This window comes from Diplotaxodon limnothrissa, linkage group LG14, assembly GCF_057381915.1.
Source record: "Diplotaxodon limnothrissa isolate DT_005_m linkage group LG14, D_limnothrissa_male_GT1.1, whole genome shotgun sequence".
Taxonomy (NCBI): domain Eukaryota; kingdom Metazoa; phylum Chordata; class Actinopteri; order Cichliformes; family Cichlidae; genus Diplotaxodon; species Diplotaxodon limnothrissa.
This window is the reverse complement of record NC_140609.1, coordinates 7,464,021-7,488,082: the sequence shown is the minus strand read 5'-3', so window position 1 is coordinate 7,488,082 and position 24,062 is coordinate 7,464,021. Positions and strand designations below refer to the sequence as shown.

Sequence of the window (24,062 nt, the reverse complement as noted above, 5' to 3'; positions counted from 1 at the left end):
TTCCTCCTCCGCTCCTTGCTACATGTTGATGTGTTCTCTATGCTAATGAGATGTAAGAAGGAGGTGATGTTTATGTAAATGTTCTGTAACAGCCTCGGCGTCAGTCCCCGGCGAGAAGGCAAAGCACCTCGTCTCGCACTCAATCACTCTTGGAGTAACGACTGTTGTGGCACCCGTCTTATGGCTGCAGTACAATGTCTGCTTAATGAGGTGTAATGGCGTATCGGCAAACACAAGCATCTGTGCGCATGCACACACACACACACACACACACACACACACACACACACACACACACACACACACACACACACACACACACACACACACACACACACAAAAACAGAGCAGCTAAAAATCAGCAAAGTTAACATGCAAAACTGCCCGGTAACTTCCTTTAATCACTTCCAGAGAGTTTGTGATGTATGTTTAACATTTCTTCAGGAAGTAGCACTAAAATTCACACAACCAGCTGGGGGGATTTCTTTGCATTTAAAAGCAGGGCAGGATAAAGAAGAGGAATTCCTGTAGATGTCTTTATAAATGTTTTAAAGCTGTTCTCCAGTAGCAAACAAGGTCCATGCTTTGGACTAGAGCTTCTGAAACATCGATCGAGTTTTAGGTAACTCACTTCTCACACACACACACACACACACACACACACACACACAGTGTTAAGACCGAATTTAGGTCTTCAGTTACAGCTCTAGCTACAGTACACAGAGTGTTTACAGAGTGAAGCTAATTAATGGAGGCTCATCCCATGCGTGTTTCTATTAAAGTACGCCATCAGTTACAGATACCAAAGAGTCCTGTTGGCTATATATTTTGATGGGTTTAGTTTTATCCACAATCCAGCGGAACAACCCGGGTTAGGCGGTGATTCTAAATTGACCACAGGTGTGGAACAGAGTGTGTGCCCTGCAGTGGACTGGTGACCTGTCCAGGGTGACCCCGCCTCTTGCAGTGTGACAGCTAGGACTGGCACCAGGGAGCTCAAGTTGGATAGGATGTTAGGGAGCTCAATAAGTACTCTCTGCTGAACTCAAGACTGGACCTTTGGGCAGTAAAAAAATAGCAAAATTACCAAATTGATAAAAAAAATAATGTCCTTAAATTTCCAGCGACTTAAAAGACTAAAGATTGATGCAATCTTCACACATATTCTAAGAACTGTTTGAATGAGCCAGTGCCACTCTGAATAACAACCCCACAGTGGTAGTCACCCGTTTCAAATAACATTAAAAGTCACCCACGTTGATGCAACTCTATTGCTATTGATCTTTGTGTGCAGCTCACCCTGAGTAGGCCAATAACAGTTTCTTTTCTTTCATTTACTCTCATATGATATATTAAAACAACAACAAAAAAAAAAACAAAAAAAAAAAAAACACACACACAAAAAAAAACAAAAAACAAACAAAAAAACCACACACACACACACACACACACACACACACACAGATCAATACTGCAGTCCTAACGTCATCCTTAATGAATGCATTAAGGCGACTGACTTTTTTCTTTCCCCTCTCCGTCTCTTTCCAGGAAGTCACTTCAGTCCTATGTCTCCTCAGAGGCTTTGGAACCTACAAAGCCAGCTCTGACCTGCTGGCCTCTGAAAGAATGACCCCAAACTTTACTGTCATGGCAACCTCCACTCCTGGATCTATTAGTGTAGAAGGAATCAATAATGAGAAAAGAGGTGAAAAGTTGAGATTGGCTGAGTGCAGCAGCCACGATGACGACTTTATTTTTTTAAAAGCAACAGTAACACGTGTAGAGATGTTTGCCACTGTATTCACAAATGTAGATATAAAAACCCATTAATCACAAAGCTGTTTTGTCCAGTGATGCGCGCGCGCGCACACACACACACACACACACACACACACCTGCAAAGCTGAAATTATACTGCTAGGTTTAATAGTTAATATTTGTAATTTATTCATACTTGCTTGTCTTGTGTTATTGTTTATTTTATGCACAACTCTTATGCTGGGGCATTGCTGATGTTTGGCTTATTTATTCTTATAGACTTGCTTGTTACAATCACGATGGAAAAATGGCCCCATCATGTTTTTCCTTATTTTCTGTCATATGTATCATGTAACAATGGTGGATAATGATATTAAAACATGGCCAAATTTTCCACTACAGAGGCCTGTCTGTCAACAAGTAAATCTCTGGGAGCCAAAGCCACAGCCTTTAAATCTGGATGATGATAGCAAGAGGGGGCAGTCCTAAAAAATGAGTATCTCAGGCTCACCTGTGCTCATACCTTCTGTTTATGACAAACAGCCAATCAGAGGTAAACTGGATTAAGGGAGCAGAAAGCGAGCTAAAATTGCTCGTTGAGCTGAGGGGCTCCACCAAAGCTCAGTAAAAGATAAATGAGGCAAATTTATGAAGTATGAATCCTGCCCTCCTCTAATAAAGTCCAAGAATTAAAATACAGAGGTGGACATGAACATTATAGGTCACTTTTAATGATTTTTTGATTAGTTGCTCGTTTGCAATATGCTCCCCTATGTAATTGATTAAAAATAAACTCCCATGAGCTACCACATGAGATTACATGGTATTTATATGTGGCTCAGAGAGAAAAATCCCTGTTTGAACTGGTTACTGGATGCTTCTGTTTAATGGCTCTCAGCAAAGCACCAGTCCAATACTGGTGATGATGACAATGATGAATAAAAGTTGGCTGTGACAAGGTGACTGAGAAAGTGGCGGCATGATTTCTCCAACAGGGACACACACTGTGGACACACACACAGAGCCAAAATAGGCAGATGGTGGCAATGATGATCACAATAACAGCCAATCGGTACAAGTTTGTGTGCATTTGGCTTAAATGCGTCGGGGAAATATGTTTCTCGCTTTGCACGCGTGTGTGTTTGTGTGTGTGCTGAGTTCGAATGGCACTGGGGAGAGGTAAGTCATTTCATTTCCTGGATGAAAGCCTGCTGCACCAAAAGCCAAGGGGCCTGCTGCTGACTCCCTGGAAAGCTTCTCTCTTCCTCTCATCTCCTTCCCCCCCTCCCTGCTCATCAATTTCAGCTGTCCACTCTGCGGCCCTCTGCTGTCACCTGCCCCTCTCTCACTTTTGTCCATTTCGCTTCTTCCCACCCCTCAGTCTTATATATTTTCCTTCCTCTCCCCCAACTCCTTCTTCTTCAAATTATTCTTCAATTGCTGCTCTGCAGTTCCCTCATTTCTCAGTCTCTCAATACAGTTTGGCCCTCCTCTTCTCTCCACCCCACCCCAAACCCCTCCACCCACACACACACACACACACACACACACACACACACACCACCCGTGCTCTGCCGCTGCAGAGTCAGCACTTCCGTTCCGCAGTCCTCTGCAGACAAACGAGTGTGCTGATTTACACTTTCACAGCCTGCCCTCGACAATTTTAGAGCACTTGTATTGTGCATGCAGTACCTTTGCTGTCGTTTAAGCTTATAGCAACAACATCCACATAGCAGACACACGTGTGTACTCTACATGTATGCAAGGCATACATATGGGAGCAGAGAAAAAGCAAACACACCATCAATCTTATGGAAAAAGTTTGAAGTATTAACAGTTGCTGGCAACACAATGCAAAAAGGCAGACACAGCTTATAAAAATAAAACTGTGTGTGTGTGTGTGTGTGTGTGTGTGTGTGTGTGTGTGTGTGTGTGTGTGTGTGTGTGTGTGTGTGTGTGTGTGTCCGTCCATGGTACATTTTTGTGTTCTTAAGCAACAGAAAGAAGGGAGACATTGATCATCATGCCCATCTGCAGCAGGCCTTAATCAGAACCATTTATCCCCTGTATCACACACACGGAGACACACACAGATGTTTGGAGCTCGTTATTACTTTCCATTAGGGCTTGGGGCTAGCTGTAATAAGGCCAGGCTGAGGGAGTTAGTCTTTTTTAGCAGAGGAGCACACAGTGGAATGGGAATAATATACACACATAGATATTTTTCATGTTGGCTGTTGATTAATACAAAGCCACAAGGTGAATGTGCATATATGAATCCGGTTACCATTTTTCCTTTTGTTTTGTTGCCCTAAGAGAGACAGACACACACACACACACACACACACACAGCTGGAATCTGCAGATACCTACGTGTGATATTTATTAGAATGATGGACATATTAATACACAGCAAAGCGAGGGAGAATGTTCAAGCATTCGGTACACTTAATGAGCACTTATCAAAGATTAATGTCTGAGCGCTAATGCAGCTTTATTTGCTGTAGCAGAGTGTGAGGACTGTGGGCTAGTTGGTAGTTCAAGGGGCGATTGCGGGATGATATATATTCTTTTGTTCGCTTGTTTACCAGATATAAAGTCCTGAGCTGGGGCCTCCAGAACATACGGGTACCCAGACCCTAGAGGACAAACAGACCACATAGCATAGTTAAATACAAGCAGTGTGTCACTGTGTGTGTGTTTGTGTGTATACACTCTCTTCCCCCGCAAGCTTTTATTCCCTCAGTGTAAAAGAAAGAAAGCCATCTCTCTTTTATCCATTTTTCTACATAACATTATTAGTTTGTGATTGATGTGGGCCCTGTGCAAACTCAGCAGCACGACAAATGAACAAGCAGCGGAGGACGTAGGAGTGATGGAAGAACGCAAACCCAGAGACAGACGGATACGTGTTGGAAGAGTGGCGATGAGATGAAGGGGAGGAGCAGGAGGATGAGGAGGAGAGGGAGAAAGAAAAGGACGGCAGTTTAATAAGAAGAGTTGATAATGAATGATCCGGTGTGAGAGAACATACAGTGGGGCAAAAACGTATTTAGTCAGCCACCGATTGTGCAAGTTCCCCCACCTAAAATGATGACAGAGGTCAGTAATTTGCACCAGAGGTACACTTCAACTGTGAGAGACAGAATGTGAAAAAAAAAAAATCCATGAATCCACATGATAGGATTTGTAAAGAATTTATTCGTAAATCAGGGTGGAAAATAAGTATTTGGTCAATAACAAAAATACAACTCAATACTTTGTAACATAACCTTTGTTGGCAATAACAGAGGTCAAACGTTTACTATAGGTCTTTACCAGGTTTGCACACACAGTAGCTGGTATTTTGGCCCATTCCTCCATGCAGATCTTCTCGAGAGCAGTGATGTTTTGGGGCTGTCGCCGAGCAACACGGACTTTCAACTCCCGCCACAGATTTTCTATGGGGTTGAGGTCTGGAGACTGGCTAGGCCACTCCAGGACTTTCAAATGCTTCTTACGGAGCCACTCCTTTGTTGCCCGGGCGCTGTGTTTTGGATCATTGTCATGTTGGAAGACCCAGCCTCGTTTCATCTTCAAAGTTCTCACTGATGGAAGGAGGTTTTGGCTCAAAATCTCACGATACATGGCCCCATTCATTCTGTCCTTAACACGGATCAGTCGTCCTGTCCCCTTGGCAGAAAAACAGCCCCATAGCATGATGTTTCCACCCCCATGCTTCACAGTAGGTATGGTGTTCTTGGGATGCAACTCAGTATTCGTCTTCCTCCAAACACGACGAGTTGAGTTTACACCAAAAAGTCCTACTTTGGTTTCATCTGACCACATGACATTCTCCCAATCCTCTGCTGTATCATCCATGTGCTCTCTGGCAAACTTCAGACGGGCCTGGACATGCACTGGCTTCAGCAGCGGAACACGTCTGGCACTGCGGGATTTGATTCCCTGCCGTTGTAGTGTGTTACTGATGGTGACCTTTGTTACTTTGGTCCCAGCTCTCTGCAGGTCATTCACCAGGTCCCCCCGTGTGGTTCTGGGATCTTTGCTCACTGTTCTCATGATCATTCTGACCCCACGGGATGAGATCTTGCGTGGAGCCCCAGATCGAGGGAGATTATCAGTGGTCTTGTATGTCTTCCATTTTCTGATGATTGCTCCCACAGTTGATTTTTTCACACCAAGCTGCTTGCCTATTGTAGATTCACTCTTCCCAGTCTGGTGCAGGTCTACAATACTTTTCCTGGTGTCCTTCGAAAGCTCTTTGGTCTCGGCCATGGCGGCGTTTGGGGTCTGACTGTTTGAGGCTGTGGACAGGTGTCTTTTATACAGATGATGAGTTCAAACAGGTGCCATTCATACAGGTAACGAGTGGGGGACAGAAAAGCTTCTTACAGAAGACGTTACAGGTCTGTGAGAGCCAGAGATTTTCCTTGTTTGAGGTGACCAAATACTTATTTTCCACCCTAATTTACGAATAAATTCTTTACAAATCCTACCATGTGAATTCATGGATTTTTTTTTCACATTCTGTCTCTCACAGTTGAAGTGTACCTCTGGTGCAAATTACTGACCTCTGTCATCATTTTAAGTGGGGGAACTTGCACAATCGGTGGCTGACTAAATACTTTTTTGCCCCACTGTATACAAATATTATAATAGTGAAGGATAAAAGGCCACTTGGTCATGTTTACTTCATAAATTAACTGTTTGTTAATCGACGTTCAAGAACCGTGGTCCAAGCTAACAAACCACGGGCAGGGCTGACCCATCAAGCTTTAGATCTCTTCTTGCCAGCGCAGTGTAAAGGAGATGGACTTATGAACAGGTTAAAGGGTGTTATTAACACTTTGCACATGACCCCAAATGATCAGTAAACCTGGTGGGGAGGAAACAAACACAAAAACCCACAAAGTTTCTGTCATATTAGAATTGATCTTGAACCAACTGATAGGATAAAAACAGAGTGACAGCTGAATTTGAATAATGTGGTCACAGAAGTAACTCCAGACATGTCTTTGAAGGAAACGTATACAACAACACCACAAGTAAGTTGTCTCACAGTAAATGGGACTCAAGCCCAGGTAGTTGGCTGATTTATGGCTGATGGCCATGAACACAAGTTTTAAAAAAGTAAAGGAGAGACAGGAGAAACACCATTCAACCATGTCATGAGTGCATTGTCTGTCCACCAGAGGGGGCTCTGCAACTTCTCAGCTAGCAACCACCCAGATGATCTGAGCAGAGGCGGGCAGAGCGTGAATGAGTAAGTAAATAACTACACATAACTGTTTGGGAAAATCTGTTTATGTTTTGTTTGCCAGAATTTTTTTTGCCTGTTATACTTTTAGCACAAGATCTCTATTTTCTACTCCTTACACTTTAACAGGCTCATTACTTTAGATTTAAGACATTTAAGAAGACTTACTAAATATTATTTTCCGGTAATCTGAGTTAGATGTCTTTCCTTCTCTCTCTCTTTTTTTTTTTTAAAATTCTTTTCATTTTTCTCGGCTGGTGCTTCACAAAAATAAATGTTAAAATCTGGATAGAGTTATAAGAATTAGAACATAAGTTGAAATAAAGCTTGATTGTATTAATATCGGTTTATTACAATATCAGTGACATAAGTTAGCTTGACAAAAAAAAAAAAAAGAAAAAAAAGAAAAAGAGCTCATAGAAATTGTTTTTGTTTTCTCTTATACTTTTCAGAGCCTGCCTGTTTTTACTTTTGAGTTATTATACTTTTAATCAGAGTAACTTTTTATTTAAGGTCAGTTCTACATTGGAAATACTTGAGCTTAAATTAGTCTTATAAGAAACAACTTGGGCCCATTATCAGCTAATGTACATCCCCAGGTAAAAAAAAAAAATCTTGGTTTCATCTTTGATTCTACCCTCAAGCTGGACAAGCAAATTAATTCAGTTGTTCATGAGTTTCCAACTCGGGAGCATTTCTAAACTCAAAAATATCCTGTCATCTAAAGACCTGGAAAGTGTTACTCATGCTTCCATATCATCACATCTTGACTACTGTAACTCTCTCTACTTAGGCATCTGTCACTCAAGCCTGTCCCACCTACAACTTGATCAAAATGCAGCCGCAAGGCTCCTGACGGGTACCAGAAAGAGAGAGTTTATTACTCAGATACTCGCATTGGCTGCCAGTTAAATATAGAACTGATTTTAAGGTTTCATTATTTGTTTTTAAAGCTCTCCATAGTTTGGCTCCAGGTTACATTTCAGATCTTCTTAGCCTCCACCTACCCACTCGAACTATGCGCTCCTCCAGTCAGATGCTGTTATTAGTTTCACGCTTCCAGTTCAAATCTAGAGGTTACAGGGCTTTCTCCATTGCTGCCCCGAGACTCTGGAACAGTCAAATCAAATCAAATCACTTTTATTGTCACATCACATGTGCAGGTACATTGGTACAGCACATGTGAGTGAAATTCTTGTGTGCGAGCTTCACAAGCAACACAAGCAACAGAGTTGTGCAACAGAGTTGTGCAGTCTTCCCCCTTTCATAAAATCCTCTTCATCCTTGGAAGTCTTCAAATCGAATCTGAAGACCAACCTATTTTCTAACGCTTTCGGATCTCCCTGACACCTCTTTTATTCTGTTTTAGCTATTCTGGTCTTTTATCTCATTGACTGATGTTTGCATGGGTATACACATATATATGTATTTTATATTCACATATGTGTGCTTGTGTGTGAATGTGTACATTTTTGTATATGTATGTGCATATTTGCATGTACAGATATTTTTTACAAACATATGGATGTCTTACAATGTTTCTGTAATGTTTTCATCTTATCTATTTTAATTCTTTTTATTATATTATCCCTCTGTTCAGCACTTTGGCTGACACTTGATGTCTTTTAAATGTGCTATATAAATAAAGATGACTTGACTTAAATTATGTGGATCTTTTTCATATGGATACATATGTGTGAGTTTGCACTGCCTCAAGCTGACACATACAGCACCCATCCTCCAAGCGTTCCCTATGTGAAACATGTTCCCACAGTTATTTCACTGTTGTCAGACGTACAGACGCTTGGGTTCAGTCGGCATTTGCCCGTTTCTGGTTCTGGACCAATCAACACTACTTGGAAAGTTTGTGTTGCCCTTACAGTAGGCTAGCAACTTGCAATCAGCTCAAGATAACACCATCTTCTCTATTCTACCACTTCAGTCCACGTTCAGCTCCTCCTCACTTCCCCTCACACACACAGCGACAGCAGAAGAGAGAAACTATAGGCTAAACGAGCATGACAACAGCTGAAGTAACAGTTAAAAAAAAAAAAAAAAAAAGGGCAAGGGACTGAGCAAAGTTTTGGTTAATTATCCATTCTTATGTCATTATGTCTACTGAAACAATTTTTTATATGATCATAATCAAATAGTATGGCCAGGATGAAATCTAATCAAAACTGAAACGTCATGTTGAGGCCTTCCATGAGCCTGTGCTGATCTGTACGTTAAATGTCAGCAGACAGCATCCCGTCTATGACGTCAGGAGAGCATCATAAACATATGACTCTCTGCTTTTAAAGCAAAGGGCAGACAAAGACACTGATGATAGATCTGCAGAGGAACAACCAGCAACAGCAAAAATCCATTGGTGCTGCAGCATGAAAAGCCGTGTGCATCTCCTGCAGGTAGCCTGTCCTACAAAAAGGAAGACAATTACACTAGAAGAGGAAAAGTTCACTGCTCTCCTCCGAGTCTTGATACAAACCTGCAAAGTATGGGAAAAAACATGGATGTGTGTGGATGGTGGATTAGCTCTGGGCTCACTGATGATTAGATAGTAATAACTCAGAACATGGAGGCTCAGATGGATGGGGAAGGAGGGAGACACCCGCACAAACACACACTCATACCTCAGATTATACCCAGCAGAGGAGAGGGGGAGGTGATGGATTGCCTACCGAGACGGTAGTGAAGAAAGCTGAGTGGAGAGACAAGATTGAGAAGAGGTCAAATAAATGGAAGGGTGAGTGGAAAGAAGAGATGGAAAGAAAAAGAGAGAGAGACTGTGGGTCCACAAGATAATTAGATGAAAGGAGAGAAATGAAGGGGGAGTGGATTAGATATAACTAAGAGGTAAAGAAGGACAGATAAAGGAAGAGGGGGGAGAAATGAAACAAGAGAAAAGATCAAGCAACATGAAAACAAAAATTAAATTAAAAAAAAAAACCCTGCAAAGTAACAGAGAAAGTAGGACGCCGACTTCTCTGTGGCATTTGGAGTTTAATAAGCATTGATTTTACTGTGAGAGGGGCCGACTCTTAAAACCACATGTTGATATCACAATTCAAACTCATAAGATTAATGATGGCATTAATAAAACTTTGGCCTGCTTGGTTACAGCTGCAGTAAAAGCTGTCGGCAACACGCACAGGGCTTATTGATTTATACTTCTGTACTCACAAACTGTATCTCTGCAGACAAATTCCCATCCTACTGCACTTAATTAAGAAATAAATCTGGTATTTTATTGCATCTACCGAATGGCTGCTTTTAAAAGTGGGAGGACTGCAGTTTAGACTGTAATGTTGAAAAATCAACCTTTGTCAGTGAGAACCAATTTCTGAGGTATTAATCAGCGCTGTTACCAGTTTATTATATTGGTGAATGATTCACACTACACTTGCTTTCTCCTGGCCCAACTCTCAACTCCCCCTCCCCTAGTATCTGTCAACCCATCCTTCACCCTCAATGTGTTGCATTTTTCAAAATATTTCAAGTGGGCAGAGAGGAACCTGAACTGGGGAACTACATTATTCTTTAAAACAGCTCCTGGCAGATGTGGAAACTTGATGACTCTGGCAACCCAATGAGTCCCTCAGTGGTAGTTTCACTGTTTCTCCTTAGCCAATTGTCAACAGGAGATAGATGTGCAGGGGAGCAGTCACTGACAACACTGGCCACAAGGATAATGAATAATGTACCCACAGACCAGGCCTCTTACAGCATAGAGCGATACGTGACCCATCAGTGTTGCTGTCAACTGTCAAGCCATGCTTGATCCCATACTTTCGCTGGTATGTGCATTTCCCTGGGTCAAAAGGTCCCCAAGGGTTCACAGACGTCGTAGGAGCAGAGAGACAACAGCAGCAACAAGTGCAAAGGAAACAAAAGTTTTAGCTGTGCAAAGAAGTCCTAAAATTTCTGTATTGAATCTGCCATCATTCTACTTAGGCTAACCTAAGTATATCCATCTGTTCATTATCACATGCTTTGAAGTTATTTTCTGATAAAAGAATTCATCTTGATATACTTTCACACACTTTTGATTGATTGAATCCAGTGTTAATGAGCGGCTCTAGCTCAGGCCGTACAGCTTCCTTGGGGTTCAGTATCCTTGTGCAAGATACTCAACCCCAAGTTGCGAAAGCAAAGAAGAGCTGGTGAATGAGGTATGCTGTATAAAGCACTCTGAACTCTCAGGAAGAGTAGAAAAGCGCTGTATAAGAGCAAGTTCATTTACCATTTCTATTTTACCATACTGGTACCAACTGCCAAATTCACGACATACCCCTGAGGTAAGGGACAGTCCCATAGCTGCACTCTTCTTATTGTGTTTCACTCAAAAACCACTTTATTTGGAATGTAACACCTAGTCTGGATCGAACCTCCTCAGAAACAGAATCTAAGTAACGTATGTAGCAACACTGATGTTACCCACTGGTTTCTGAAACCGGCATTTGAACTCTAAAAGTTAGAGTTGTTCAGCCTGACATGATGCCATACTATGACTTTTGCCGATTTGTCAGGTGAATAATGATGCTAGAATGTACATCAACTTTTATAAGTATATTTATTGTTCTGTAAAGATGAGTTGGTTCCTGTAACAGTTTCATAGGGGCTATAATAAGGAGAAGAAAAAGTCTCAAACCTTTTAGCCAAGGTTTGAGACTTTAAGAACTAAATCAGAATCAGAATCAGAATACTTTATTGATCCCTGGGGGAAATTATTTGAATGAATACTGTAAATGAATACTGTACACATGAATTATCTTAATAAACAGGTAATCACTCAATATAAATACACCCCACACGGGACACAACTCATACCCTCCCTCAAGGTATTGAGCATCCTCTGGTAGCTTTTGTATTTATCCCCGGTTGACTTTTGGGCAGGTGTATGAACATCACCATCTTATTGCTCCAACGAGCAGTGTTATGACTACCACCAGCCTCCTCTCCCTGAGATGACAAAATAAATGTAAGCCAACAGCTGGCTGGAGACGATTCTCTGTGCTGACACTCACATTGGACCCGGGCCACAACCTCTATAGTAAAAGCAATGGATAAGAGTGGCCCAAGTACACACACACACACACACACACACACACACACACACCTCAAGTGGCACTGTATCAAATATTGATTAGTGGTCCAAGTCTCCTTGGTTACTTGATATATTAAAGTGAAAGTTCTCACTCACTCACTCACTCTCTCTCACACACACACACACACACACACACACACACACACACACACACACACACACACACACACACACGATCTCTGTGTGAGTGTCAGTTGTGTTGCTTCCTGGATCTGGCAGGTAGCTGAAAAGTGATGACATCTGAGCACCCCCACAGTGCGTCAGAGTGTGATACCCAACACATGGCCGCATGAGCAGTACACACATGTGGCTCATGTACAACGTACGTTTAAGAAGCGTGTGTGCGTGCGTGTGTACGGAGTAGATTTGAATGGAGGAACAGAGCCCATTCACTGCACAAGCTGCTGGTTCGTTAAATGTGGTCCATGAAGGGTGTCTTACACCACAATCACAGAGTCTCTGCTACGTTGCCTCGATGATGGAGACTCTGAAGTGAGGGAAATGGGTGCACAATGATAATATGAAAGATGCTGGAGACTGTAGTGGGATAGCTGTAGCTCAGGGTTACAAGTCATTGTGAGCCACATGGACCAAAGCTCTGTCACGTCATTTAGTCCATAGAGTTTATTTCATAGAAAAGAAAGAATATTTTACTCATGAATACATGTTGATCACTGTGCAATTACATGTTCCAAAAGATTCATACAGTCTCATAAACATAGAATTGATCCATTAAAAATACATCCTGCCATCTTACATACACTAGCTGACATGACCATTGCCTTTCTGCCTAATCATATTTTATGCATGTGGTTACTATGTTTAAGCTTCCTCACAGCTTCTTCTTGTAATTCTGTGCAGACACAGTTTTTACATGCAGGTGCATTTAAACACAGGTTATACACAGGACACATAGCTGCTAGTAAGACCAACAGACCCTGCACCTCACACGGGTCCCTGAATGCCGACATGGGAAGTATCACTGGTTAATCAGTGCGCGTACCATTGTCTGTCTGTGCGAGTCTGGGTATGTGTGTCCCATGACAAATGTGTCCATTCCACCATTTGGACAGGCCATCAGGATATCAGACGCTTTTCTGCTCTGCTGTTCAAATCCATCTTTTTACACCACCATCAAGTGGAAGAACACAGACAGAGGAAGAGAAGAAGAAGAAGGAAGATGAATGAAAACAGCACAGGAGCAAGAGAGGAGGGCTGCGAGGAAGGAGCTGAAGAGCAGGGAAGATGAAAGGGAAGAAGACATGAGCACGCGAGCAACTGTTGGTCGCTAGGCGCCTGACGGTCACCATGGCAACATGCGGCGCCACGCTGAGCTCCTGCTGACATCACACCTGTTGAAGCAAAGCGCGCGCGCGTGTGTGTGTGTGTGTGTGTGTGTGTGTGTGTGTGTGTGTGTGTGTGTGTGTGTGTGTGTGTGTGTGTCTCTCTCTCTCTCTCTCTCTCTCTCTCTCTCTCGGAGCCAATTAGACTGAGGAGGACTCAGGGACAGAAACAGACAGAAGAAGAAAAAGGACAGCTGTGTAGATTTGATCACCTCCTGGGCACAGCTGCTTACATGTGGCACACGTGTGTGTGTGTGTGTGTGTGTGTGTGTGTGTGTGTGTGTGTCCCTTTCTCTTCTGAGATGAGAGAGTCTGTGACATCAGCAGCAAGACCAGCACATGCTTCCAAAAGCTTCAGGTGACCACCCTCCCTCTCACCACAGCAACAGAAACAAAAAGATGGAGACAATGCAATGGAGGGAACAAAAATAGACACTTTTATTACCAGCCTGTTTGTCTCAGCCCCTGTATTACCACAAGAAAACAGCTTTATATCTTTTTTCCCTGAGAATTAAAGCAAGAAAAAAAAATCAATTAACTGAGACGAGAGCAACAAAAACAGAGAACAAGGGGTGGGGGGGTGGGGGGAGCTAATGGTGCTGATGCTGATTTGCTTTGGCAAGTCCCATCAGTTCTCTGAGCCACATCTGTGGATGAATAAAGCTTGACTGGGATTTGAATTGGTGCATCGCTGTGAGTTACTGTCTACCGCTCCACTCTGTGTGTCTGTGCTCGGCAGGGCAACTTTCTCTTGTCAGCTGAATATTTTATGTCTGGTGTGGGGGATTCGATTTAAAACGGTCAATTTCACATCAGAAGCAGTATCTTTATGCCATCAACCTTTAGAGCAAAATAACACGCAGGGAGAAATTCGATTATCTCACCTGTGATTATCATACAGAATTAAATTATTCTGGGGGCTACATACAGGAACTTCAGCCAAACTTTAAAACTGATTTTTCCTCTTTTTATAGAGAGAAATAATAGTAATAATAATTGGATGAAATGAAAAAACAGAATACAGCACAGACGTGTGTGACCAATCAATGCAGTGTGAACAGGCAGGCTGAGGATAAGAAGATTATCCCTGACATCCACAGATTACACACACACACACACACACACACACACACACACACACAAAACACTACTGTAGAGGACAAGAGGGACCGCCGAGATTACTCTTCCTCTCCGGAGTCCCTGTTTTCTCCGGCAAACACATTCCCACCTTTAGCACCAGTGTAGCGCTCTGAAGCTCAATGCTGCACCCTGCTGGTTATGTGGCACAAGAATAAGACCTTCCCCAAGGACTCCACTGGGTGGTTGAACAGCTAACAGTCGGTGAAAAGACCGTATGCTCACTCTTGTGGTAACCGTTTTCCACTTTATGGTCCTTAAATTGAGGTAATTTGAGTATATAAAATCACTGTCAATCCTTTAAGACCTATGTTACAGATAAAACCTGTGGTCTGTTGAGAGTCTGCCATCATTTTATAGTTTGTTTAATTTTAATCATATGTAAATTACTAAAGATGGAAAAAAAAATGTCCTAAATATGAATATACTGTTTTTTTGTGTTCTCCCCTCTTGTGACTTGTGATATGATTCTCCATGGAGAATCATATCACAAGTCATTAGCCCTTAAATTTGTAACTTATAGGCATTTAAAATTCAGAGCTCTTTAAATTGCTGATGTCTCAAAGTTTAAAGGGACTTTTTCGTCACTTGCTCAGAGGGGGTCGTGCATGGAAAGGGCAGCAATGCCACTGCTGATGGTGCAGGACTGGACTCTGTCTCTTAAGGGAATGATAGATGAGCACAGCTGGTAGGGCAAATGCAATAACGGTTTAAAAGTCACCAGTTACAAGCTAAAAATTAAATGAATATATTGTTCAGTTCACAGGTGCCGTTGTGAGTTTCTGACCCTCCTCCAGGATCAGCTTCTGAGCACTGCTGCAACACAAGTATAACCGTTGTGTCTGGGAAATGTCCTTTACAAAGACAACACCTGTCCCCAGGGCTGGACTGGGACAAAAAAAATCGGCCCGGGCATTTTGACTAGAGACCGGCCCACCAAAAATGTGACGTCATTCAGGGGTAAAACCGCAAAGGATTCTGGGAACTTGTGGCAAGAGGTACTAGCGCATGCAGGCTTTCAATTGAACTCAGTTACACAGCGATAAAAAGAAACACAAAAAATGGCAATAGCCGGTGTTGTGCCAAAAAGCGATTGTCTGCCAAAAACTGATTTCCGGTATTTGCCAAAAACTGATTGCTCGTATTTAAATTGCTATAAGTAACTTGTTGGGCTATAATATGTGAAACATATGTCAAATGCATCCCTCATGGATGACATAAAGTCATCTCTCCATCTCCATCTCTCTCTCCTGCTCTTTTATTTCTCTCTCTTGCTCCATCTCTCTCTGCTGCTCTTCTGTCTCCTCTGTCACAGACTTCTCCACTTTTGATGATAAATCAGCCTGGTGCAACATGTAAGGATTGGCACAATTTGTTAAGATTTTGAGGAGTTTGAGAAACTAACCTTAAGCATAAAATAAAATTTACTATCAGTAACTTCATAGCACCCGCCCAGCAGTATATAAACTCTGTCATGCTAGCTAGTAGCAGTACCAGTTATTCTAAGCGACTGTAAAAAGTCAGCACAACGAAAACAAACTACAACTAAACTTGGTTTATATCTGACACAGAGAGACAGCAGGTCATAACTTCTTACCTGAAGTTCAGTTCCTCTGCCACTATGACCGGCGGCCGCCTCGGGTCTCTCCTCCTCTTGCCTCCCCTTTCCCTTATCCACCTGCTGGCCTCCACCACTTGCTGATGTTGCTAAATCTGTGGAAGCTATGCCATAGCTACCGCCAAACAATTCAGTTATTTTTACACATTTGGCAGCGTCTGCCTGAAGGGCTTGTTTCTTTTTGGCCATAATTTTTTCTGCACCTCCTTCCCTTTTTTGTTCTCCATTTTCTTCAGTTCGTCTATAAGATTGCTAAACAAGGGGGAGGGTGCATCCGACCTCCTCGGCTGTAATTGGTCCAGCCCAGAGTCGATCATGACCAATTGGCCAATCCAACACCTTTCATTATTTATACCCAAAATCGATCGGCCCATAAAAACAAAAAATCGCCAGCGGCTCGCTGGCCAGTCCAGCTATGTCTGTCCCTATGTGTTAGTTTATTGTGTCAGACCCCCCCCCCCCCCAAAAAAAAAACAAAAAAAAAAAAACAAAAAAAAAAAAAAACACACCCACGCACACACCCACCCACAATTGTTCAAAACGAAAAAGAAAAAAAAAATCCCGCCCGGCTGAGAAACAAAAGCCACACAACAAAAGCCTAAAAATAAGCACCAGGTTAAGTATCTCCCATGATTTATGCTAATTTCAAGAGCACATTCTTGGGTTCTGAGTTTAAATTTAAATATAAGGCCATGTATGCATCACTACATTCTTATTAGGATTTTACTCTCATCTAATGAGCCCATCCTTTTTATACCATTCCCTAAAAATTGACCAGCAATAAAGCTGACATTAAACACACATTAACAGACCATCAGCATCTTACAGCTCACTTGTACTCTAATGCTGACCATATTGAAACCCACTCTACTTGTTGTTCAGGCTGCACCGAGTTGCTGGGACTTCTATACATCATTAAAGAAAAAAAACAAAAAAAACCACAGTGTCGACACGGAGCTGAAACGATGACAGCACCTGTGGGGCCGCAGAATGCAGAGGACAGGCTACAGACTGCTCCTGGCTGTGCCATTCAGCATCGTTAAACAGCAGTAAATGAAAAGGGAGATGTGAGTTTGTTTCTCTGCTCTCTCTCTGTGTGTGTGTGTGTGTGTGTGTGTGTGTGTGTGTGTGTGTGTGTGTGTGTGTGTGTGTGTGTGTGTGTGTGTGTGTGTGTGTGAGAGAGAGAGAGAGAGAGAGAAAAGTGTGAATTAGAAAACAGTGTGAGCAATAATAAAGAGATTGTGCAGAACTCCGCAACAGGATTGTGTATATCTGTGTGTCCATATCCATGCACAAGTCATAACCCACAGCAATGAATAAATAAAAAAGTGTGTGTGTTTCAGGTTTATATTAACATGTTCTAAGCCGGTCGATTTGTGGCTTATGCCTTTGCCTCACTCTGTGTGTGTTTATATTTGCCTTTTCCCTCCTGCAGAGAGAAAAGTGTGTGTGGCCGCAGGGCTATCCACATCCCCTCTCTCATGCTTGAAGCTACCTGCTGAGGGACTAATCCATTGAATCGCTGGCATTTTGGTGTCCTGATCAGTGTAGAGATGATGAGAGGAGGCAAAAGAGATGGACTGGTAGCTGAGTCATCAGCTGTCAGCAAAACAACGGCAAAACTCATCACTCAGATGAGAGCAGAGGACACACACACACACAGAAAAAAAATCTGCTGATTTTAGGACAAACATGTCTATATGATTGCACCGATCACTTATGAACAGCAGAGGGCAGTCCATTAACACTGAATAGGCAGCAGCATGGTCAACAACCCTTGAGCAGTCTGATGAAGCCTAAGTTACTGTCCACTGATCCAAGCCGCTGCAAAACATTTACATTTGCACACCACGATTGGTGGCTGGCCTAACCCCAACCCTTCTGAAGGTTACAGGATTTTTAAGAGGGAGGCTTGCATGTGAGCACAGTGCAAGTTAGTCAAATACATTCATTTTTGCAGCACCTGCAACAAAAACCTGGAATAGCAAACATGCTGCTTGTATTGTGTGGCCAATGCTGACCAGGAACAGAAATGCATGCATTTTCAGAAACGCGTACAACATTTACTGTTTCTGCTTTCAGACCTCTGAAGCAGACATCATTATAGGAGATAACCCTAACTTAACCCTATCTGCTGGAGAAAGGCAAAACTGATTTTTCTTTTTCGGATGTGTCATTTTAAACAATGAGTTTATTTGTTCCCTGATTGCCAAGACTTAGGATAACAGTAAGAGCAAAAATTACATTCTGTGATAGCCTAGAGTTAGAATCAAGGTTTTCACCTTTGATGACTTAGACCTCAGATGGTGATGTCAGCACACTAATTTGCTGACACAAATTTTCCTAAAACTTTGGCACTACTGTGAAAAACAAACAATGTGCTGAGGGGAGCTTGCAAGATATTAATTTTTGGGGAAGCTAAAAAACCTGGAAAATATAAAGCTAGTGTAGGTCGAGAAGTAGAAAGTCTCAACATGTCCCTAAGGTTTGGAAGAGAAGTTTTGGTTTTTGGGTTGTTGTTGTTTTTTTTTGCTTGTTTTATCAGTTTGGATTGTTAACTCGCAACTTTTTAATCAGCTTTACTGCAACGTTACGCCCACACCATACAGGACATGATGTCGTTGCTCGCACTGACAATAAGCACACAACCCACAGGTGCCTTTGTCTGCTGATTTAAGTCAGAACAGTGTGTGTCCTTAAAATAACGCTAAAAAAGAGAAACGTCTTCATTCAGCATTTCTGCAGTAGTAGAAAGGAATGAGCTATTTATAAATTAATATTACTGCACTAACAACCAGGCAAGCTCCAACAGCTCAGCCAGTCATTAGGATCTTTTTATGTATGGTTCCTGTCAAGAGTTTATGTGCACTCATTATGGTCATTGTTTTAACAATAATGGGATTTCATTGAATTCTCCAAACTCCCCTTTCTCTGTGGCTCAGAGACCGCACAGCATGCAATTGTAAGAGTCAAGTTTCTTAATTTTCTCTTAGTGATCATGACTGACTAAAGCTGGGATCTCTCCCCTGGGCTTTTACCGCACTCATTGGACTGAAAAACATAGTGAAATAGACCAGTGTGATCAATGCATATCTGAAAAAAACAAAAAGCAAAACAGAAATGTCTCCCCTGCACCCTCTACCGTCAGCCAGGTTTTCACCCACCCCTGAGATGGGTGAAGAAAGAGGCCCCAAATCGACACCTTCAGTCTTGACTAAAGTTTGTGGGTGATCATATGGACAATCATAAAGACTTTTATGTTCACATGAGATAAAAATGAAGGTATCTTGCCATAATTATCAGAGTTTGAATGAGTACCTAAAAACTGTACTGCAGAGCATGATGGGGTTAGCATCATTTCCTGGGGCTGTTTTGCTACCAGTGACTTTGGCACAGTGAACAGAGTGATTGCAATAATAAAGTACATTAAAAGCTCATTGGAGAAATCTGGTTAAAACAGGCCAAATATCATTTGAAAACCTGAACTCTGACCATTGTTACAAATAGACCATTTAACTCACATATTAAATCAGACCAGTGCCAGAAAATTTTTGATGGCTTTTGAACTTCTTTTATTTCAGAAAACCAAAACTTGTGAACTGCACTCTTTTTGAACTCTTATAAAAAGGTGTATTTTATAAATAATTATTCCACAGGAAAAAAAATAACCGTTTGAAAAAAAACATTCAAGCCCAATACTGTAAAAGTAACACTCCATGTAAACTCCAACTGTAGGCAATTAATCCCTCTGATGGAGATTTATCCTGATTTGGGTCTGAATCAGTCTGTACCAGTGTCAGTCTGGATTTAGACCTCTTGACAAATAAAGCTTGACCAAGAATTAAACTGGTACCTCAGTCTCAGTTACCATCTGAGACAGACAGTCTGTGCATGTGCCTTCAAAATCCAACATAAATGTCAAAGACTTTCCCTTTGTAATGTTGTGTTAACAACCTCTTTCATCCTGCAAAGCATTCTATACACAATCTTATCTAATCTTATCTGCCTGAATAACATGCACACACACTCATAATTATTTTTTATCCCCACCAACAGCAGGGAGAGAAAGGCTGGGGAATGTTCACATGAATTCAGCCATGCAGTAAAAAGCTCCAAGGATTGCCTTTGTGAGCATTTTCTTGCACTTTTGACTCTTTTCTTCCTTTAACTCTCCGGTAAGCTAAATGCTTCAAGCTAAACATAAGGCAGAGGAGCCATTTTAGAGTTATCAAAGTGCCTTTGGCACTACATTTTCAACACAAAGGTAATAGTGACCAAACAATTTTCCTCAAGCTGGGGAAGTCTCAGGCTCCTCTATGTAAATATGAGTGTGTACTGTTTATATGTCTATTAATGGGGCTCACACACTATAGCACTTCTTTTCTATGACTGTCCTGAGCTAAATCATTGCAAAGACTGACTTAATTTTTTTTCTTCCCAATAACAATTTAGAAAAACCATCAACTTTCGTCCAAGCCCCGGAAATGTCCAGAATTCCAGTAATTTAGTAAGGTCCCTAACCTCCCTCCTAAAAGCCCCTATGACCAGGGTAAACACACTTTATAGTAATCGAACTGTGCCATACTGGAGCTGTCAGTCAGTGGGCACATGGCCAAACCACAGTAAAACCCGATGTTCAGCGATCTTGTCTTGTCAGTACTGTGGGACACTCACATCCAAGGCAGACATTATCGACCACCAGAAAATGTCACAGAGAAGTCCTATAGCTATATCACACATGACAAGATATAACGAAAAAGGCCAAAAAGTAAACTGTATAGCAATGAGCAATGGCCCACTGATCACCGCAGTGGCAGGATTTTAGATTATATGTCACAAATGTTCAAACAAAAGAGGAAATTTTTGGTGCTGTCACTAAAAAGATTTTAGTTAAAGCCAAACGGGAACTCTCCAACTTTGCACTTTTTTCACACCAATTTTGTTCATTTGAGTGTCATTAAATCACGCTAAGCAAATGGTCAGAAATAATCTCATCAGTGGCCCTTATTCCAGAAATCGGTATGAGGCTGTGTGGTCTGAAACTTACTCCGACACTTGGCACAGCGGCCCTTGTCGTACTCCAGCAGGTCCAATGTCCGGCTTCGATCGCTGACTGATCGCCTCTGCCCGCTCTCCCTCAGCCGAGCGGCCTCCTCTTTGGCGTACACCCCGAGCTCCTGGGTGTAACGCCCATACATCTGGAAATGGACACAGTCATATTTTTAGGTTTCAAGGAACATACATATTAAACATGCCCCTAGACGTCAGTAACAAATCAAAAATACAGTTCAATGAGGATCACCAAAAGTCTGTATCAACACAGGAGGCGTTCAGGCGCAGTCTTAAGCGTAGGTCACCTGCCTCTTACAACTGCTCAGAGCTCGAAGTGCAAAATAAATAGAAAATGAAAAACAGATGTGATGCTCTGGTTACTTGGAGCTCCTGGTTACTATTATGTGTGCAGTGAAAACATGGCATGAAAACTGCAGTGCAACACTTTCTGTGTAAATACAACATGAGATACACTCTGCTGAAATTCTGCCCTATGCTTGTGATGCATTAACTTGAGTTTTGATAGCGGCTGCTCCACTCAGCATCCCAGGCCACATTCTTCCACCAAAGGATAACTCTTTTAAAATGGCGCCATTCAAATACTGCTGTTGATGCGTAAGATCAAGTTAGGGTTAGGTCTGGGTAAATTTAACCACAGTTAAGCATAAAAGATTGATTTCATTAAGAAAAGATTGACTTTCAAGAAACGTTACACTGTAGTATTATATAATACTCCTTATGACTCAGTGTTTGTTTACTCGATGGGTTCCTCCTGTGTGTTTGAGATCTTACTGTATGTCTATTAGCTTGGTTTGCGTCCTCGCTTTTTCACAGGTTTACGTAATAAATTTATGCTCAGCAATAGACTCAGTGACTCCTTACTGGCTGTAATCTGTGACCTCAGTACAGGAACCTTCCATCTCAAACTGACTCCCTCCAAAAGCTGCATCTCACACACACACACACACACACACACACACAAAAGTCAAGTCAGCAATACAAGAGGCAGGAAATGTCAAGTTTTATGCACCACCTAGATGGCAGCTCGCCCTCCCATAGTAATCTTGGGTACTGGACAGGAACTGGGGCACTGATGATTTCCTCTTGGCCCCCGCCCCCTCCACTCTCAACAGAGCAAGGCTTTTAAAACTTCCTGAAGCAGGTCATGCAAGGCCATCAAGGCCGCATCAAAGTTGCTGTGTGATGTTCAAAATTTGGATACTTATAAACCCAATTCTTTACATGCAAACACATTCAGACTTTTGCAAAATGTTGCACACATCACAGTGTTAGTCCAAAGTGAACAGGACAAATAAGGAAATGGGGTATAATGAAGCCTCATTCCTGAAGTGTTTCAGTATATACTTTCATCAGCACTCACTTGGTTGTGAAAGGTCCCAAAAAGTGTATCGGACTATATTTGGTCATGTTCAATAGAAGCAAGAATAAGAACACAGTGCTAGATACTCTACAGTTCAAGCTGTCCCTTTGGGGATCAGCAATGTACTCTCATTAAAATCTTCTGCTTTGTTTTCACTGGTGGGTAAAATCTACAACGTAGTGGTGGAAATAACAGTGTTAGAAGTGTAACGGAGGTTATTGTTGGTGGTGGTTTAGTTGTTTGAGAATATTGCTGCCTATAGTAAATTGCAAAAATACTGACAGCCGCCAGTGCTGCCCCTCAGCCTCCTAGTAGATGCACCTATTGTATCAATTTGAAAGTCCTAGGTGACTTTCTTCTCGTTGAGGTCAAAGTCACCGAGATTTGAACTTATCAAGATTTTTAGCAGACGCACTGACAATATCTCATCGCTTCATTTTTGCGTTATCGGGTCCACAAAGTTGAGTATCAACACTGCTCAAACAACAATTGGCATCATGTCTTTTTATACTGACATCGGGTGTCCACTGTAGACTTAATGCTCAAGTATTTTGGACAAAATTCACAGTCAGACTCAAACTTGGTAATTCTTTAGGTACTTTTTGGCTGCTCCTTTATTTCCAAATGGGTCGCCACACCAGCCGTTTGATTTGGCACAGACCTGAGGTTTGTGTATCCTCCCAAAGTTGAACTGGGGATGTGTCTAATAAAACACAATGAAGTGGAATCACATAACATGACTTTTCTGTGAAGTTGTAACAGGCTCTCCAACTCTACTCCCTCCTCATCGTTCCATGAATCCCGCTCCCACTCTTCTTCCTGCTCAAGCTTTCCTGCAACATCAATGGAGGCACCGCACTACACGGCCAAGAGTGCCTTTACGTTCAGAGGTGAACATTAACTTAATGGTTCAATTGCATGTGTTATAAAAGTTAATGAAGTTAAACATTTATGGAAATAAACCACTGTGAAAGCGCTGCAAAATTAACAGCTGCTCTTACAAGCAATAAAAACAGTTAAAGGGCCTGAAAGGGGCTCCGTTAAATACGTGATGAAATATGTGTTGTGGTCTGACTGAGCATGTTTAAAATGTCATGTCCTGTGATTTTATTTAATTTATTTATTTATATTATTACAGGGGTTTTTTTCACCATTAAAAGAGATCAGATTTTTGCTATTGGAAAAAAATCTCAAGCGTTTTGGTTAAAAACTAAATGCAGCAAAGAAGAACCGTGTAAAACTCACTATGAGTGTGTGTGTATGTATATATATATATATATATATATATATATATGAATGAGTGCCGAGCGCACTAGTGCGCGTGCGTGCCCGTGGACAGTGTGAAATATAGAACAGCCAAATATTGAATAATTCATGCTGAGCACAGACACCAACTATCATCAGTTTTA

General features: G+C 41.9%; 1 protein-coding gene across 1 annotated transcript in view; it reads right to left on the bottom strand.

Moving 5' to 3' along the window:
- Positions 1-24,062, bottom strand: part of LOC146618307 (chloride channel protein 2-like) — a 172,972-nt gene that overhangs the window by 100,054 nt on the left and 48,856 nt on the right. The window contains exons 2-3 of the mRNA XM_085371678.1: positions 21,268-21,418; positions 4,347-4,397 (exon numbers count right to left, since the gene is read on the bottom strand). Of these exons, the coding sequence (XP_085227804.1) occupies positions 4,347-4,397; positions 21,268-21,418 (202 nt within the window). The remainder of the gene's footprint in view (positions 1-4,346; positions 4,398-21,267; positions 21,419-24,062) is intronic.